Below are 18,374 nucleotides of genomic sequence, written 5' to 3' on the forward strand. Positions count from 1 at the left end.
TTCTCTCTCTCTCTGCCGCTCTCATTTAATTCATCTGCCATCTGATCATTCTGCCAGTATGAATCTTTGGCTCACCTGATCAAATCTTACCTTATAGCTAACTGAGATTCAGTGCTCCAAATAAGGATACAGGCTTCGTGCTGTTTCCCTATCAAACGCAGTTAGCAGCCATGCTAAGTCCTGCAGTCCCTTCCCATTAGTCAGTGGTGTGAGTGATAGGAGCCGCGAGCAAATCAGACACCAGAAAACGAGGTATAGGGGGAGCATCCATTTCCCCAGGCTGTCATCCCACAGGCTGTGCAGCAGTTGTGACTGGTGATTTACGTCAAAGTGTGAATCTGTGGCCCTTAAGGGGGTGTTAAGTCATTTAATTTGGTTAGCAGGCCATTATTTTTATATATTTGATCATATTTTAGTCTTTCTTCTTTTACCATGTCCTGTTTTTTTCTTTTACTTCTCAAATTTAATAATTTGGTGTTATTTGTCATTGTTTAAATATGCCTCACCACTATTCTTCTTGTCCTCCTGAATCCCCTATTTCATGTTCCTAATGACAGACCTTAACAGTCCACAAAAAGGACAGCGTGAGAGGGACAGAGAGAGAGAGAGGAGGTGAGAGAGTAATTGGAAGGGAGATACTTTTGCCATCAGTGCCCGTGACAGGCCTTGGCCTGCGCAGTTGTCACACTGTATTTCACAATATAGAATTTTTTTGAGAAGGACCTGTAGTTTGCACTTTCTTTAGCTGTGCCCTCTGTGAATGTCTCTCTCTCTCTCTCATTCTCCCTCTGTTCTGCACTGTCACAAAGAACAGGGAAGTGACAATGCTATCAAAGGCTTGGCGCTCGTCTATTGATTGCCCCTGTCTGTCCACCACCTTAAGCCATCAAAGGCTGTCACCTATCAGTTGTTGCTTGATGCCATCTTTCCCGTCGTCTCTTACATCATAGTGTTGTAGACTGAAATGCCACAAGGCCTGTGTGGAAACTTTGTATTGGATGATAGGCAATTTAAGAATATGTTTCCTTGGTGGGGACATTTTTTCTTCATTTTTACAATTAAGTTGCAGTTATTTATAGCAGAAAGAGCTATCCTCACTTTCTTCGAGGCACTTTCTCTGGATATATATGCAAATAGATAGTCATGTAAGTGTTGTGTTCTTGTTTTTTGTAGGGTGTGGATAAGGTGTCGGCATATCTACCTGATGCTCGGTGGTACGACTACGAGACGGTAAGGATATTTTTTCCTCATTGGAAATGTTTCCTCTAAAGTAGCACAACTATCCGTTAGATGTATGGGTCTGTAACTGTATTTGTAAAGTAGCACGACTACTGCCTTTAATGGAGTTGTATACATTAATTTACACACTTGCAGAAACCACAATTCTTTAAATTCTTGCTGAAATGTTCACTTTACTTAATAGCAAAGGTAACTACCAGAGGCTTACTGGAGCTTGTCCAAGTTAAGTGCACATTCATAAATTGCACTCTTTTTATGGTTTGATGGTCATAAAACTGTGTATAACCCACAATGCAGGAAAGCTGGGTTTTAACTTCAGACATCACAGTATAGAAAGGTTTTAAATCCCATTTAGGGAAGCAAAATAATAAAATATCTTCAATATAATACACTCTCAATCAAAAACAGCTTCCTTAAAAATCTCATTGAGCTGAGTTAACATAATAAGCCTTGTAATCATAATAGTTTTAAAAAAACAAAATAAATCAGATAGATTGGGGGGGCTTATCACTATCATGTTACATTTGTCACAAAAACATGTAAAACACAACCTGTCACATGAAAGTTGATGCCTCAAGTTTTTGTTTGAGACTGAGAGACTAAAGCGATAAGACAGAGTAGGAATGAGGACAAAGAGCGAGAGAGGGGACAAGGAAGAGAAGAGAGAGACTATCTCCCTGACAGAGAGATAAAAGAGGTGTTAAGTTCCTTTGGGACCTTATTTAGCCGTCACAGTGGCGATGTAAAGCGCCCACTGATCAGATGAACGATTAGATTGGCTGTCTTGCTGCCGGCCCCTTGTCCTGGTTGGTCCCCTGTGATTATCTGGGTAGGAGGATAGAAGGGTGGGGGAGCGATGATGTAGTGAAAATGACCATGAAAAACAAGTTACAGAGCAATGAAATACTGGAGAAACACTGGGATGAGAAGAAAACAGATGGGATGGGAGTTGAATGAAAAGAAAGGGGAAAGGATGGGTAGCGCAATTACACAGAGACAGAGGAAAGCATAAACAAAAGAGAGGATGAGAAAGAGGCAAGAGAAATGAAAATTACAGTATGCAGAAAAGAGGAAGATTGCAAGACTAAGAGGAGGAAGAGAAGAGAGGGCTAGAGAAGACCTCCTTAAGGCAGACAATGAGGGGGAGATAAGATCTGAAATTGCTTATAGATGCTCCACTAACTCTAGCCCACACACACGCCCATATTGTACTGCATAAAATGACGCACACACAGAAACAGACATTCATGCACAGACACATGCACACCCGGACACACCCTCACATAGAGCATAGAGAAACAGGATAAAAAAAGAATTAGAGCATCACAAGAGAGAAGGAAGTAAGTAAAAAGGAGAAAAGGAAGAGATTGGGATTTTTTTTTGTTAAATTGTTTTAGGCTGCTCTGAGGATTTAGTCCTCAGGGGATCAAACAGCTGAGCTCTAACTGGACCAGAGATGAATGGAGGGACACATTTAAAAAAGAGAGAGAGACAGAGAGATATGTGAAGTTTATCATTATAATATTTTGAAAGCCAGTTTAACATCCAGATTTCATAAAGCCTGTTGTCAAGGGTGAGACTTGGGCTTAAAGGATATGTCAGTCAGGGGAACACCCTCACAAAAGGCCCAGTGTTATTTACAATGAGATTTATGTGCATTTGATCCAGTTGTGCAAAATAGTTTGTTTCCAAATCAGATGTCTTTTACAAATTACAGTTTTTTTTTTAAGGTGGACACTTCATAATTGTTGCATGTGTTTACATACTCATTTGTGAGTAACCACCCCCCACCCCCTCTGCTTATAGTATGAGACTAGAGTTTGATTAACAATTACTGATGATGACTAACTGATTTAAAAGATCGGTGAACTCTGATTAAATACGATGAAGTAAAAAGCAATTAAAATTACATACCCTACATATGTATCACTTCAAAAATAATTGTTTTTCAATAAAAAGGAAAAAAGGTCTGCATCACATAGATTCTTTTGCCCACAAGAGGGAATTCAGTTAAATTAATATTTTATTCTGCTATCCTTCTGATCAGATGGAACAAGTGGCAGACCGCAAAAGGCATGTTGAAATGTATCTACCAGCAGAGAAGCTTGGATTACACATCAGGGGTGGAGCAATCCTCCCAACACAGAAGCCTAATGTCACCACAACATACAGGTACACACACACACACACACACACACACACACACACACACACAGATTATCACAAACATGGACATAATGGCAAACGTTGTATTCTTACATTTGGTGCATTTGTTTTATTCATGTGAACGCTATTTGTAATTTTATGTGTGTTTATGTATATTTAACTAGTCGGCGTAATCCCATGGGTTTGATCATTGCTCTTGATGACTATGACAGCGCAGCTGGAGAGCTATTTTGGGATGACGGTGATTCCCGAGGTATTGTCTCCTTTCTTTTTTTTTTTTTGTCTGTTTGCTAGTATGTTGTGTAATGCTATTACCACTGACTGGATTCTGGATACATTTTTTTTCATCAAATGAAAGTTATCTTTTTGAGTACAAAAAAAGGATATTAGCCAGTGTGACTCTTAAATCACTTTCAGTTAGCTCACACGTATTAACAAGCTGAAGCTGTTACACTTTGCTGTGTAACTATGCATCATTTGTGTTCAAGTGCTGTGACAAAGATAAAGCTCTGCGTGTCCTTCTCTTTACAGACACAGTTAAGAATAGCAACTACATCCACTACAAGTTCACTGTTACCCAGGTAACTTTCCCTCACAAGTTCATACATCCTTTTTTTTCAAACTGAGCCAACATATTTCTTTCAGTCTGAGCTTAAGTCCAAAGTTCAAAACCACCCAAGAATTTTGACTTTTTCATTCCACTTTACCACTCATGGTTGACCAATGTTGGGATGCTAAAGTATTGCTGGATCAAACTTTTTTATGCTTTAAACTGCACTGAGGACTAAATTGCATGTTTAATGTATACATTACGTTACATTACATTACTCTGGGGTGGATGGCACTAAACTTATTGTGTGTTTGCAATTTGCAAATCTGGGATCATTTTTAGAAGGTCAAATTATGTGATTGTGTCATAGTCATAGTCTGCTTTCTTGTAGGGAACACTGACGATGCAGGTGACCAACAATGGTTACAATGACCCAAACAACCTTAAGTTTGACAACATTATCATCCTTGGGGTACCTACTGTTCCCGCATCCGTCTCTGTAACTCATGTTGATGCTACAAACACTACTACAATATTAGATAACAACAATATAGACTACGATGGAGCCAAGAAGGTAAATACAAGCATGTTTCTAGACATAATTATGCAAAAAAAGAAGCAACTTTTATTGTTTTTTTTTTCTTGTTTGTGTTTGTCACACAGTCTTTATTTATAACACACGTGAATGTAGATTTTGTCAGACTATAGGTGATCTGCAGCAGCAGAAGCCATTTTTTGAGTAAAAAAATCAAATACATGAATAATAAAAAGAAAATCTCTAATCTAATGTCCACAAACAAGCAACATATATGACAGATATATTTAGTGACTAGTTAATGGAAACAAGGAAACATTAGGAGGAAGTTGCAGAAGTAAATGAAATTTATTGTGTGTACAGTAGGTTTATCAATCAATGAATTAATATAATAATAAGAAAGCACAGACTTTAGTATTGCATGACTGGTGCAGAATGGATGACTTCTACAGCAGCCACACTTCTGTCATTTGTTTCAGTTTGACCAGGAATGAAACCATTATTGTTCACTTCAAGGTTAGCCTCTAAGTGTAACAAATGCTAACAATTGGGTGAAAATCATAAAAAAAACATCTGTGAGAGTGTGTGGGGGCATGTCATTATGAAAAAGAGAAAAAAGAGTGAAAATGAACAACTAAGAGCAATGATTCTACCATAAGTGCCCAGGGTTAGGAGCAAAAGGCAAGAGTCTGTAAAGTGTCGAGAGACTCTTTAAGCAGTACTTTTTAGATTTGTTGTGTGTGTAAGTAACTGCATGTACATACACTATCAAGTATATGTGGCTGTGGCAGTGTTTGTGCAAATCCTTGAGGTCTCCTTGGTCACGGGCACAACCTTACATTTATCACAAGACACTGAGTTGTAATAATTTCCTGCGGGTTAAAGGTATCTGTGCTGTTAAACCTAAATTCTGGTTTGTCATGTTCATCAGTCTCCGTTTGCCTAGTCTGACCAATGAACATAGCTCACAGCTGCTAAAGATCATTAGTTTCATACACACTAAAATCTAAATCTATATTAAACAAGTCACCCTGGAAGCTAAAGTGTGTTTTATTTGATTACTTTATTTAATTTTTAAACATTTCATTCTTACTGTATGTTAGGGATGTTCTTGGTGAATAACTTGTTAGTGATGTAAAGAAGAGAAAAAAATAGACAAGTGTGGACACTTTGGCTAACCTTAGCAGTGCTAGCAGCGGTGACGCTGTCCACATCCCGATGTGTCATAAACATGACACAGTCACATCGCCAGGCAGATCTGGGCTGTGTTCTCAATGGCTTCTGTAATCTCTGCGCAAACACTTTCCTTCCTTAAAATTTATCCAATCCACAGGTGCTGACCCTGCACAACCTTGACTTGATCTTGGGGGAGACCTATGTGGTAGAGTGGAAAGTACTACGTATTAACTGTCATCCAGAGGACAATGCCGATCAGGCTAAGTGCGAGGCCAGAGGCTGTATCTGGGATGTAAGTAGCCTACTGAATTTCTCATGTCGTAGGCTAACATACACATATCATTTTATTTTTCTGCCAAATAGTTGGAATTCTGTGTTAAAGGTAAATGATGAAAAGTGCAAATGCTTTCATTATATGAAAAATGCTACTATGCAGACCAGCAGAAATCCAAATCAAGCATATTTGGATAAATGTCTGTGAAGGTTCTCAGTCATCCAGGTCATCGTAGTCTAAGGAGCTTGGAAAGAAAAGCGTCTGGACTTCTTTAAGTTGCTTGAAGACGTTTCACCTCTCATCCGAGAAGCTACTTCAGTTCTAAGGTCAAATGGCCGAGAGTCCATTTGACCTATTTGGATAAACATTTTGCTTTCAAAACTGCACTAAATGAGCATCATCAGTGCCCAAACACTTACACTTACCCAGCTTCTTTGAAACCTGTTGCTGGCATCAAATTCAAAGTTAGAACATATTAGAAATGCAATGACAATATCTCAGTTTGAACATTTGATTTGTTGCCTTCCTAACAATTGCCACTTAAATATAGCCTTTTGGTGATGTGATGCTGTCAGTCTTGAAACTTTATTTCATAGTGCTCCATTATGTTTTCTTTTTTCCCTACATAGCCAATTGCCATTGAAGGTGCCCCAAATTGCATCTATCCAGAAGACTATGGTTACAATGTCACATCATTAAGGCAAAGTAATGAGGGGATGACAATTGATATCATTCGGAACACCAAGTACAGGAGCAGTGGTCGTCCACAGTCCCGTGATATTGACACACTCCGTGTTGACATTAAATATCACAGCAGTGACATGCTGCAATTCAAGGTGTGTGCCTATTTATTTTTTTTGTTCACGTAGTGCGGCAATAATTGATTCATGATTGATGTGCATAAATTGATGCAATAACAATTCCTCCACATGCAGATCTATGACCCAAATAATGATCGCTATGAGGTACCAGTGGAGTTGTCAGTTCCTACAACTCCTGAGACTGAAGAGAACAATAGGCTTTACAGGGTCGCTATTGTCCAGTATCCATTCGGCATCCAGATTATTAGGAAAAGCACCGAGACCATAATGTGAGTATCCAAAAGTTTTAGGTATGTTGAGGCTTTTCTTTAATGGAAATGATTTTTTCAATTGTTAAAATGTGTTTTCAACACTTTTATTTATTTGTTAAATAAAGCATAAATAGATAAAGCATAGATAGATAGAACAATATTCTCACTTTTTCTCAAATAATAATAAATTGTCAAAGTCAAAGTCAAAAATGGGTTAAAATTTCCATTTCAACTATTTCAACTAGAAACTCTTTTATCCTAAAAGATTAAAGTAACAATGCTGAGTCAAACCCTCTGGTGCAGTTGCGCAGTCACATGAGATATGCTCAGGAAAGTTTCTCAGTCCATCAGTGCCTGAAGTTGTTTCCGCTTGTTCAGCATTCATGATGATGTCACATGAAGCAGCACAGCTTTGGAGTCTATTCAAAGAATATTTCAAAGCAAGGGTGACATTATTTTGTAGTTAAACCTCCAATGGTTTTTTTGGAACTGTCAGCTGAAATTTTACTAATTAAAATTTATGTTGAAGGGATGCCTGCAGTTCCCCATGGGTCTTTATGCCTATTTATTTAAACATAATGTGAATTACTACCTTTGACTAACCCTTACCACAACCACCACACGCCTTGTCTTTTCTTTCTCTTGTCTCTCATTGGTTTAATTCCCTGTCTTTTCTCCTAGTTGGGATTCATCTGTGCCAGGTTTTACCTTCTCAGACATGTTCATCCAAGTGACGACTAAACTGCCATCTCAGTATGTTTATGGTTTTGGGGAAACAGAGCATAAAACTTATAAGCACGATCTAAACTATCATACATGGGGTATGTTCTCCAAGGACCAGCCTCCTGGTGTAAGTATACCATAAACACACATAATGTTTGTTTCATTGTTTCATTGAAACCAATTTTATGCTTGCTATGACATATGTAAAAGTTATGCAATGAGTATCTTTAAATGACTTGTAGAAATTGTGAAGATGATTTGTAAACCACTTTCCAGACTATGTGAAGTTCTCTCTTTTTCTTATTAGTGATATTTGTGTTTCCACTGACATGACCATTTGTCATCAGGTTTGTCATCACAATTTCAAGGTCAGATAGGATATAGTTCACATCACCATTATCAAGGGTAATTGCTGAGCTTTTAAGATTACACCACAGGGTTCAGATAACTGTTATGGGGCTTCTTGGAGAGGAAGAAAATTAAAGTTGGGGAGGAGACCAAATAATTTAAAGATGGATAATGAAACACTTAAAAAATAATAGCTGAATCCTTGGTATATCAGAGTTAAAATATACTGTGGAGAGGGCATCTTCAGTCATTAAGCATGTAGAAATCCAGAGCATTTGAAGGAATTTGTTTTGTAAGGCACCTGAAAAACTGGTTAACCCAAATGTTGCTTTATTTTGAAGAGTGTCCATGGTTGAACTATTAGAGTCCATGTAAATGTTTCCAGAATGAAAATCCGTGTCTGCACATTTGTTATGACAGAGTAGTCGAGAGAGACCACAAGGCTTCAACTCTGTTGCTAGTGAATTATCTAATGACCTTTCTCCCTCTTAAGCCACAGCCATCACACTATGTACCAGGGCCATAAGGACACACTCTCACTTATCAAGAAGAGGCACACATCTAAACACAAGTGACACAAAGGCAGAGCAGGTCCTCAGAGACACTGTATTACAATTCAACAACTTCTTATGTACCAGAAGTGCAAGAGGCTGATAGAGTGTAACGTGCCCATGAGTCTCAGGATAGTGACATCTGAAAGTGGCAGATTCCCTGTCCCCCACCACCTTTCTGTCTGTCTTTGCCATGTCTGTCTAGTTCTATTCTAATCTAAGCACTGAAGACAAGAGAACCTCTTGGATTTTTACTAAAGGAACACTAACTTGGCATTGAATAGTATGGTAGCAAACAAGCTACAGTCTTCTCATAATTAACTGGCTCCTTTACTTAGCATGCAAACTTTATATTTAAAACTTTTATTATGTGCACGTTAATTTACATAGAAGATAGCTGTAGGAATATGTTTCTCTTACTCACTCTGGGGAAAACTTCAGAATACAGAGAGTGCTGGGAGCAAGCCCATTATAGCTGGGTTGCTGTCATATCCATAAATAAAATTAGAAATGTACTGTCAGGTGAAAAGAAATGTGCTAAAAAAAACAAAGTTGTGCACAACTCAGCATTAGCACAAACCACACAGGGAAATTCCTTAACCAGCATTCACCCATTTCACACTGTGAACTTGATACTTACTTTTTTTGTCTCTCTCCTACAGTACAAGATGAATTGCTATGGAGTCCATCCCTTCTATATGGGTCTTGAGAATACAGCTGATGCTCACGGTGTGCTGCTGCTAAACAGCAATGCTATGGGTGAGAGAAGCACACACACACGTCCCACGGAACTTACGCACGAACACTATTGCCAGGTCATGCGTATACACCAGATTTAAGTGCATCCATTCACTTTCACATGTACACATAATCATGCTCAATTACATATGCAAGTAAGCATTTAATAATTAATGATTAATTGCATCTTATAAGTTTTGAGAACAATTGCTTTGATATTTGCATAATGTAGTAAGCGCATCGCTGTGTCTGTATATTGTATTCATCCCATGAAACACAAATGGACATGCATCACACAAACTGTCCTCACATTTCTCATGAGGTTAGTTATGCCTTCTGTGACATCGTGCTTGTAACCTATTGGATTATTAGACTAAATATTGTAGTCTAAATGTCTTCACTAAAAGTTTTTGTCGGCATTACTGTACACTGCTATTTATGCTAGTACACACTGTACCAAAATGAAATAAAATGTTTTGTTTGTTACTTTTGCATCTTCTCCCTCCTTTCTTGAATGCATGCTTTAAACACTAAAATATATAGTGGAAACACACACACACATACACACACACCTAGGCTTCATATAAATTTCTAAGTAACATATAAATTTTTAAGTAACAAAAATCTCTTTTGTGCTTTGTTTGTAGATGTGACTTTACTGCCTAGTCCAGCTTTAACCTACCGAACTCTGGGAGGCATCCTGGATTTCTACGTGGTCATGGGTCCTACACCTGAGATGGTGGTGCAGGAGTACACTCAAGTAAGTCTTCTTGGACTTGTGGTTTGTTTGTGCCTGTGTGCGCCTGTGTGTTTTGTGTCTGGCCCTGGGCCGCTGTTGATGGACTGCAGCAGCTGTGACTTCTTCGCTTCATTGCGCTCTCTCATTTAGCCAATCTAAACACACATATGCACACACACACACACACACACAGTGATACACACTCACAGACACAAATAGTCAAACAAACACTTTATGGACACTGTCCCGTTTTCCTGCAAAACAACTTTTGCCTGTGCTTAACTGTTTTGGTTTCCTTGTTTGCTTTCTTCTGAACAGTTGATTGGACGACCTGTTCTACCTGCCTATTGGTCCCTTGGGTTCCAGCTCTGTCGCTATGGTTACACGAATGACAAGGAAATAGAAACGCTATACACAGACATGAAGACAGCCGGTATCCCTTATGTAAGTTCCTGGTGAAAGATTTTTTTTTTAGATGTCTGAAATCACCATAAGAACAGCACCATACCAGCAAACTAAATGCAGTTCAGAAAATATTATTCAAAGAAAGTTCGCACATGTATAGTCGTATATTTGTTTATATTAAACACAAGACTTTTTTTATTTATCATAACATGTGAGAAACAGAAAAAGTATGTTTGTAAGATCCTTCCAAAGGAAGCAAGATAGGTTGACACGTAGAATTTTCTTCAGGAAATAAATTATGAAAATAATCTTATTATACACCAAAAAACACATACAAAATAATAACAAAAAAGCAGAAGAAGGAGAATAAATTAAGAAAGATATTTAAAAAACTGTTCTGTTCCAGGTGTCCACTAAACAGTAGGCAAAATACCTACATCACTTGAATACTGGTAGCACTGTGGGTTTGCTACACCATAGTATCATTTTACCTCATATTGGTCCCCTTACATACACCGATGTGGTTCTGTAATTTGGATTTATTGGTAAATAGAGCTTCTTTCCAATTATCCACAGTGCAATTTCAGTATGAGTTAGTCCATCTTGAGCGTTTGACCTTTTTTCTCTCTTGAGAAATGGTTGGAGATTGCTACTTATCCTCTGAGACCATTACTAGACCACGTTCGTTTGACAGTACCGCTGCTGATTGAAGTTCTGCCTTCTTTATCTAGCAAATCCTTTATCTTTGGTGAAGATGCTTTTTTGTTTCTTATAGAACAAACCTGCCTAATGCTTTGGACCCAAGTGATCCTGTTTCTTCAAAGAGTGCTTTGCCCCTTTCTCTACAGTCAAACTATTACGTTCTGACAATATTTGACAATATATTTTGAAATCTAAGGCAATCCCATATTTATTTATTTAGATTGGTGAACAATAGTTGTAAGTTTCTTAGCTTCTTTCTCTGATAAATTTAAAAAATCACCTGGCAACCAAACACCTCCTTCTGAGCAAGTGAAACAACTTAAGGAACTCTGTCTGCAGGACACAATGCTTATACTCCCTATAAAACATGTGGCTCAATTACATAGCAGTATATTTGTCTGCTTTTGTCTGATTTCATTCAGTCAGTGCAACTGCACAAGGAATTATTTCATTGGTTTCATCTAGACAAATGCAACCTGAAAGCTTATCCACTGTAGGTTGTATAGTGCAGAGCCATACACTCAGTGGAATAGACAGAACTAAACCCAACACAGTATCTAGCTATGTTTTTGCAGTATAATGATTGTATGTGGCCTGTAAGTGAATTACATGAAATTGGGTTTTCGGGAGAAGAAAAATGGAGACGTGGACTTTGTGGATTACATTGGGTACATCCAGTTTAACCTAATCAAATGTGACCTATAATTTTATTTGAAATTCAATCAATTGTATGTTTCACAGCCTCTAGACATTTCCAGTTTGTACTACACATTTCCTCACAGTGAAAACTGAAGTGCATATTAGGGTAACATTTTGGCCAAAGGAAACAGGCCAGAACCAAATCCTCTTCATTATGCAGAACAGAACACAAGACTTTACATCAATAATCAAGTGATCCCCAGAATATGCTTTCACAAAGCCCTAACCTGCAAGAAACTGACACCAACCAAAAAGATTCCTGCATCATTAGGTGGAATGAAGGATTGCAGAAAATTCAGATACTTAAAAATGCTACACATCAGCTAGCTTTATACACGAGCCAGCCTTAATCTTCCACAGACATTTTAGGCAACCAAAGCAGATCAAGTGTTATTTTCATTGTAAGAAATGAGACCCAGAAGCAAATAAAAGTCTCACGTCCCCTACATCCCATGTGTAGCATGCATTATAAGATTAGCGCAGCTGATTTGACATATTTATCCGCTACAGCCCAGCATATGACACCTCTGTAGGAAAAGTTATCAGTTGTTATTATCATTATTTATTCATTATTACTACTTTGTTTCAAAAGTGCTTTAGCTGTGTAGACGTTTAGTAAGAAATGTGTTTTTAAAAACAACTTTAATTTAAACGTAATTGTATCTATTAACTCTGTACACAAAAATGAACATGCAGCAAAATGTTAGTTTAAAATTTAATTTAAGCTTCAACTGGCATCTTTTGCAGGATGTGCAGTATGCAGACATTGACTACATGGAGCGTCAGCTTGACTTTGTCCTGGACAAAGACTTTCAAGGACTGCCTGCCCTGGTTGATAGCATGAGAAACGAGGGCATGAGATTCATCTTCATTCTGGTAATGAGATATTGAGATCTTTACATTGAAGTAATGCTTAATCATTAGCAACCACAAGGCAGATGTAAATACAATAAAAAATTGATTGACTCTAATGTCAAATGTAATGTAATTTCCATTTTATAAAGGATACATGTTACTGAAAATCTACCTTCTCTCATGTACTGAATACTTGTGCATTTCCAATTCCAGGATCCCGCCATCTCAGGTAATGAGACCCAGCCCTATCCAGCTTTTGAGAGAGGGATAGCAGCAGATGTTTTCATCAAATGGCCCCAAACCATCAGTGATGAAATTGTGTGGGGGAAGGTAAGAAGGAATGAATGTTCACAAAAAGTTAAACAATATATACTTCAGGATTTGCTGTGTTGAAAAAGAGAGATTTTGCATGTTGTGTAGCAATCATTTGTGTTATCATTATTATTATTATTATTATATTTATATTATAACTGTTACAGGTGTGGCCTGATTATCCCAATGTCACTGTAGATGAAAGTCTGGACTGGGATACTCAAGTAGAGGTACAATAATTTCCGTATATATATATATATATATATATATATATATATATATATATATATATATATATATATATATATATATATATATAGACATTAATCATTACTGGGTTCTTTCAGTTTTCATAATTTCATTTTCTTCTCATCTCCAGCTTTATAGGTCATACACCGCATTTCCAGACTTTTTCCGGAACCAAACAGCAGATTGGTGGCACACAGAAATTAAAGATTTCTATGAGAATACCCTGAAGTTTGATGGCATTTGGATTGTGAGTGTCCTGAAATAGAAAATCCAATAAAGGCACCTTGTTTCTGTTTACCACTGATTCTACCTGATTTTCTTTTCAGTTTCATCATCTATACTTTATGTTTTTTTGAAGGACATGAATGAGCCTGCAAGTTTTGTCCATGGCACAGTTGGAGGAAAGTGTCTTGGTGATCCAGTTCTAGAAAATCCACCATATATGCCACGTAAGGCAGACTACTGTCTTTGTTTACCTTGAGAAATAATTAGGTTATTTAACAATATCAACATAAGCAGAATACATAAAAAAATATATTCTTTTTGTTTTTTATGTGTGTGTGTGTGTGTGTGTGTGTGTGCATTTTGCAGCCTTGGAGTCAAAACATCTTGGTTTAAACCATAAGACTCTGTGTATGAACAGTGAACAGATACTCAGCGATGGAAGAAGAGTCAGACACTATGATGTCCATAGCCTCTACGGCTGGTCCCACTCCAAGCCTACCTATGAGTAAGTATATATGCATCTGTATGTGTGCCGTATGTGCCTGTTTGCATGTGTGGTTTTATGTGTATTTTATATATGTGCTTTTGTGTATTGCTGTTTTCTTTCCTGCCAGCTTCAGTAGCTGCTATACAGTATTGTTTTTATATATATATATATATATATATATATATATATATATGTATGTGCATTTTTCGCCTACAAAAACACAGTTCTTTTCATTTTATTTTAACATGAAAGCATAAGCTATCCATGTAACTCAACAAATATGAGAGCTGCTCAGGTTTTATGACATAATAATCACAACATCCAGGCCATTTCACCCGAGAAATGTAAATCATCCCAAAGAAATGCTGATGTTGCTCTATGAAGTACACAAAATGATCATTAGAATCTAAATAAGAAACCCAGACATGGAAGGTAAAACACTGATATCTTAAAGCTAGAAAAGTATTTAAAAAGACACTACTAATTTACATATAAATACCTAGCTTAATCATTTCCAGCGATTAAGGACCCTGGAATATACTTTCTATGTGTTTGGTTCACGAGCGACTTTTTGTCTTTAAATATATTATCACCCCTGCTGATAATGCAGCTTCTGCAGAGGCAAAGTGTGAAATCGACATGGTGGATTGGTGTTTCTATGACACGTTTTGTGATATTGGGTTGTTTATTTCCATATCCATTTATTTCCAAATTTCTGTGTCCTTCTTCTTTCCACAGTGCCCTTCTGGATGTGACAGGTAAAAGAGGTATAGTGGTCACCAGGTCCACCTACCCCTCTAGTGGAAAATGGGTTGGACATTGGCTTGGAGACAACAATTCTGGTTGGGATCAGCTTTATAAATCCATTATAGGTACATACAGATATACGTTTTAATTGTTTCTTTAAGATAAAACTTGTTATTCAAATTAATGGTATTCAACAATAATTATTTGGGTCTGTTTTACTTAGAGAAAAAAGTGACAAAAAACCCAAAACAAAAGAAAAAATACAAATCCACAACTTTCCATATTCCTTTCCTCTACAGGCATGATGGAGTTCAGTCTGTTTGGCATCTCTTACGTAAGTATCATCATCTGTCCGGCTTTTGACAAGATATAATCTTATTGAGCGATCTTGCCCTCGCTAAATAGATTACAGTAGCTTGAATTATGTTATTTTGTTTGCTTGACCCATTTGATCAGAGGACATCGTGAAATGCAACGTGAAGCATGCCACCAGAAGCCCCACCTCAATAAAATGCCCTTGTATTACTCCGTCATGACATGTTATTAAATTAGCAGTCCTGAGTGAATCTTACATTTTATGTTGTTGTCCTGGCTCTCTCTGTCTTTACTTGTTTGCTTCTTTCTCTTTGCGCCTCCTCTCCCCTCGCATATTATCTTTCTGTCTTTTCACCCTTCTGTCCATCCAATAATAGTTATAAACTGACACCTTATTGATCCTTAATTGAAGAATCATTTGCATGTGTCCAGCCCAGATGCAAGGTTATACCATGGAAAGACATCTCAGAAACACGATGATTGCAAAATAAATAAACTAAAATACCATGACCCCAGTTCCTTTAGATCAGAAGTTGTTCTTTGTAGATACACCTGCTCTTTGATACACATGTTTCTTCTTTCTGTCCATCTCCATCTCCTCACACACACAGTGATAAACTCAGACTCTTTGTCTCTTTCAGACCGGGGCAGACATATGCGGGTTCTTTAATCCAGCTGAATATGAGATGTGTCTTCGTTGGTCACACCTGGGTGCCTTCTATCCATACTCACGCAACCACAATGGCAAGGGTAACCCGGTGAGTGAATTAAAAATAAACTTTTGTAGACTCAAGAGAATATATAAAAAAAGTTTATATATGGACTTGGTGTCTTTCTTACGGAAGAGGATTAGGGTCACAGAAAAAAATGTCTTTTTTTCTTCTTGTCCAGAATTCTGAGAAAAAAGTCAGAATTCTGACTTTAATCTCTGAATTTTGACTTTTTTTCTCAGAATTCTGGAAAAGAAGAAAAAGAAAGACGTACCCACTTTTTTTTCGGAAGAGGCCCTAATCCTCTTCCGTACTTTGTTCCTCACAGTCTTTTTTTTTTTTAAATCATACATTTTCGTTTCATAAAGTGAAGTTATGTCTCGGAGTCCAGGAACAATTTTTTTTTAAACTACTGAATAAAAGCACATAAAATGGTCATTTATGGGAGGTGTCCTTAAACACACTTCAGAAGATACAGCCTCGGCTACTTATATGAGTATATAAGAGCAAAAACAAGATTAAATGTCACCAGTGCCGTGTATATGGTAAAATATAATGTTGTTGTAATGATTTAAACATACATTAATACATTTTTGTTCAACTTTTAAACTACATTTGTAAAAATTAAAAATCAATCATCTGGGGAAAAAAACCCCAGCAATTCCACGAAACCTGTGACATTGTATATTCCAAAAGTAGTCACGTTTTTATATTCATGAAATCGTGTAACTTGCATTTGCCTAAGATTAAACTTCACAACATTCAGCTCCGAATGTTGGATGAAGGGTATATGAGCTGCTTCTTCTGGCCTTAAATGACACCAAGCAAGGTGCTCACTACATCTGAATTCTCCTATAGCCAGCATGTGTTTGTGTTCTGAAAATATGGGGTCAGATTCTACTGATATATTACGAACACATACCAGCTTTTGTGCAAACTAAGTTACTTCCTATTTCCTTTGCCATCTCTTTCTTAATCTCTGTTTGACATACGTGCACACCCACACAAACACACAGAAGGATAGACCTGTTTGGCGGTGTAGTGTTGGTGGCATTCATTCAAGCGCTGACCTTTAAAAGCGTTGGAACACATCTGAGAAATCCAATAACGCCCGTCCGGAGATCGATCCCACCAGGCGAAATTTCTCTGCACTACAGTCTGCAATACTAGACAGGACACAGTTGTGTATGTATATGTGGGCGTGTGTTTGTGTGTGTGGGTCAGTGCCTGTGCTTTTTAACAACATGGAGTGGGGATATAATTGAATTCTCAAGGTGATCTGGGCACCACTGCACACCACCTAACCTCCACACACACATGCACGCCATGATACCAATCGTTTAATAATAGGTTGCAAATGGATGTTTAAACATGGGTAAAACTGGCAGAAAAAAAAGTACTCACACGGCAGGAGAGGGTAGCTCAAAATGACAATTTTAGAGGAAGCTGTAAAGTCAGAGAGAGAAAAAGTCAGAGGTATTAGGAGAGAACTGATGAGCATGCACACTGTGTATTTATAGCAACCTGGAGAAAAAAACACACACAAAAAAAAAACAGAAGACCTGTCAGGGAAAATACTGACATGCAAAAAAAAAAGAGAAGGAAGAGCAGAGGAGGTCGTATGCTTTGAGAGAAAGCAAGACAAACTACGGATAAATCGGTGGTGATGTACACAAGATGACAATTCGGTAAGTTAAATGGCCTTGACACAGGCTAGTAATAATGATGTGAGAGGTGGGAAAAGATAAAAAAAAGAGAAACTATTTACCACTTTTGAAGCACAAATCTGAAAAGGAATGTATTGAATGAGAGTAAAATGTGGCTTTTATCTAGCACAGCCAGATAAAAGCCATGCAATCATCAGGCAGTTAGTGACTGCAACATCTAGTCTGCTTAACAAGCCATTTGACAACGAAGTATGTAACACCACAAACCAGACTGGAGGGTATCCAAGGTCAGAAACAGGGGAGACAGAAAGAGAGAGGAGAGTTTTTGCAGAGTCATTCCCAGAGCTCCGTCACGCCTAGTGTCTCTTTGCCCTCAGACAACTTTCAGTGTTGACCTCTAGATAATTTTCACTGCACTAGCAATATACTGCCGTGTCCACAGTGATATCAGAACAAAATTAATTAAACAAGAGACATTCTCGACCAAGCCTTGCTTCAGCAGGGCAGTTATATTGGAGTCATGTATATTGTTATTCACCCAAAGGGACATATTACTCTTCATCTAAATATATTTTCTTTTTCTGATATGAGCTATGCAAAACAGAAACTCAGATGTTTATTAGATAAGGTGAGGGGGTAGATTCCAGACAGATAAAATGAAAAGAATGACCATATACTGAGGAGGATATAAGAATGGGTAATGCAGCCAAACAGATAGCATCTTTATTTTCCTTGAAGGAGTGCATGTCTTGCCTTTTGCCTTGTGCCACTATAAATTATATGAATTCATAACATATGGACCCCACTTTTCTTGCACATCTCCATCAATCCCATCTCTCGCTTTCTATAAATGAAAATTCTACCTTGAAGGTTTTGCAGAAAGTGGTATA

At 37.7% G+C, this 18,374-nt stretch overlaps 1 protein-coding gene across 1 annotated transcript in view; it reads left to right on the forward strand.

Moving 5' to 3' along the window:
• The window catches only part of LOC134640958 (sucrase-isomaltase, intestinal-like), a 56,076-nt gene that overhangs the window by 24,371 nt on the left and 13,331 nt on the right, over window positions 1–18,374 (forward strand). The window contains exons 19-39 of the mRNA XM_065471932.1: window positions 1,174–1,230; window positions 3,287–3,411; window positions 3,570–3,658; window positions 3,937–3,986; window positions 4,347–4,529; window positions 5,824–5,958; window positions 6,570–6,776; window positions 6,876–7,030; window positions 7,694–7,862; window positions 9,297–9,393; window positions 10,020–10,132; window positions 10,430–10,555; window positions 12,665–12,793; window positions 12,986–13,102; window positions 13,252–13,314; window positions 13,464–13,580; window positions 13,692–13,782; window positions 13,925–14,063; window positions 14,784–14,917; window positions 15,092–15,126; window positions 15,749–15,865. Coding sequence (XP_065328004.1) covers window positions 1,174–1,230; window positions 3,287–3,411; window positions 3,570–3,658; window positions 3,937–3,986; window positions 4,347–4,529; window positions 5,824–5,958; window positions 6,570–6,776; window positions 6,876–7,030; window positions 7,694–7,862; window positions 9,297–9,393; window positions 10,020–10,132; window positions 10,430–10,555; window positions 12,665–12,793; window positions 12,986–13,102; window positions 13,252–13,314; window positions 13,464–13,580; window positions 13,692–13,782; window positions 13,925–14,063; window positions 14,784–14,917; window positions 15,092–15,126; window positions 15,749–15,865 — 2,448 coding nt within the window. The remainder of the gene's footprint in view (window positions 1–1,173; window positions 1,231–3,286; window positions 3,412–3,569; window positions 3,659–3,936; window positions 3,987–4,346; window positions 4,530–5,823; window positions 5,959–6,569; window positions 6,777–6,875; window positions 7,031–7,693; window positions 7,863–9,296; window positions 9,394–10,019; window positions 10,133–10,429; window positions 10,556–12,664; window positions 12,794–12,985; window positions 13,103–13,251; window positions 13,315–13,463; window positions 13,581–13,691; window positions 13,783–13,924; window positions 14,064–14,783; window positions 14,918–15,091; window positions 15,127–15,748; window positions 15,866–18,374) is intronic.

The sequence above is a fragment of the Pelmatolapia mariae genome, linkage group LG14 (genome assembly GCF_036321145.2).
Source record: "Pelmatolapia mariae isolate MD_Pm_ZW linkage group LG14, Pm_UMD_F_2, whole genome shotgun sequence".
NCBI classification, from domain to species: domain Eukaryota; kingdom Metazoa; phylum Chordata; class Actinopteri; order Cichliformes; family Cichlidae; genus Pelmatolapia; species Pelmatolapia mariae.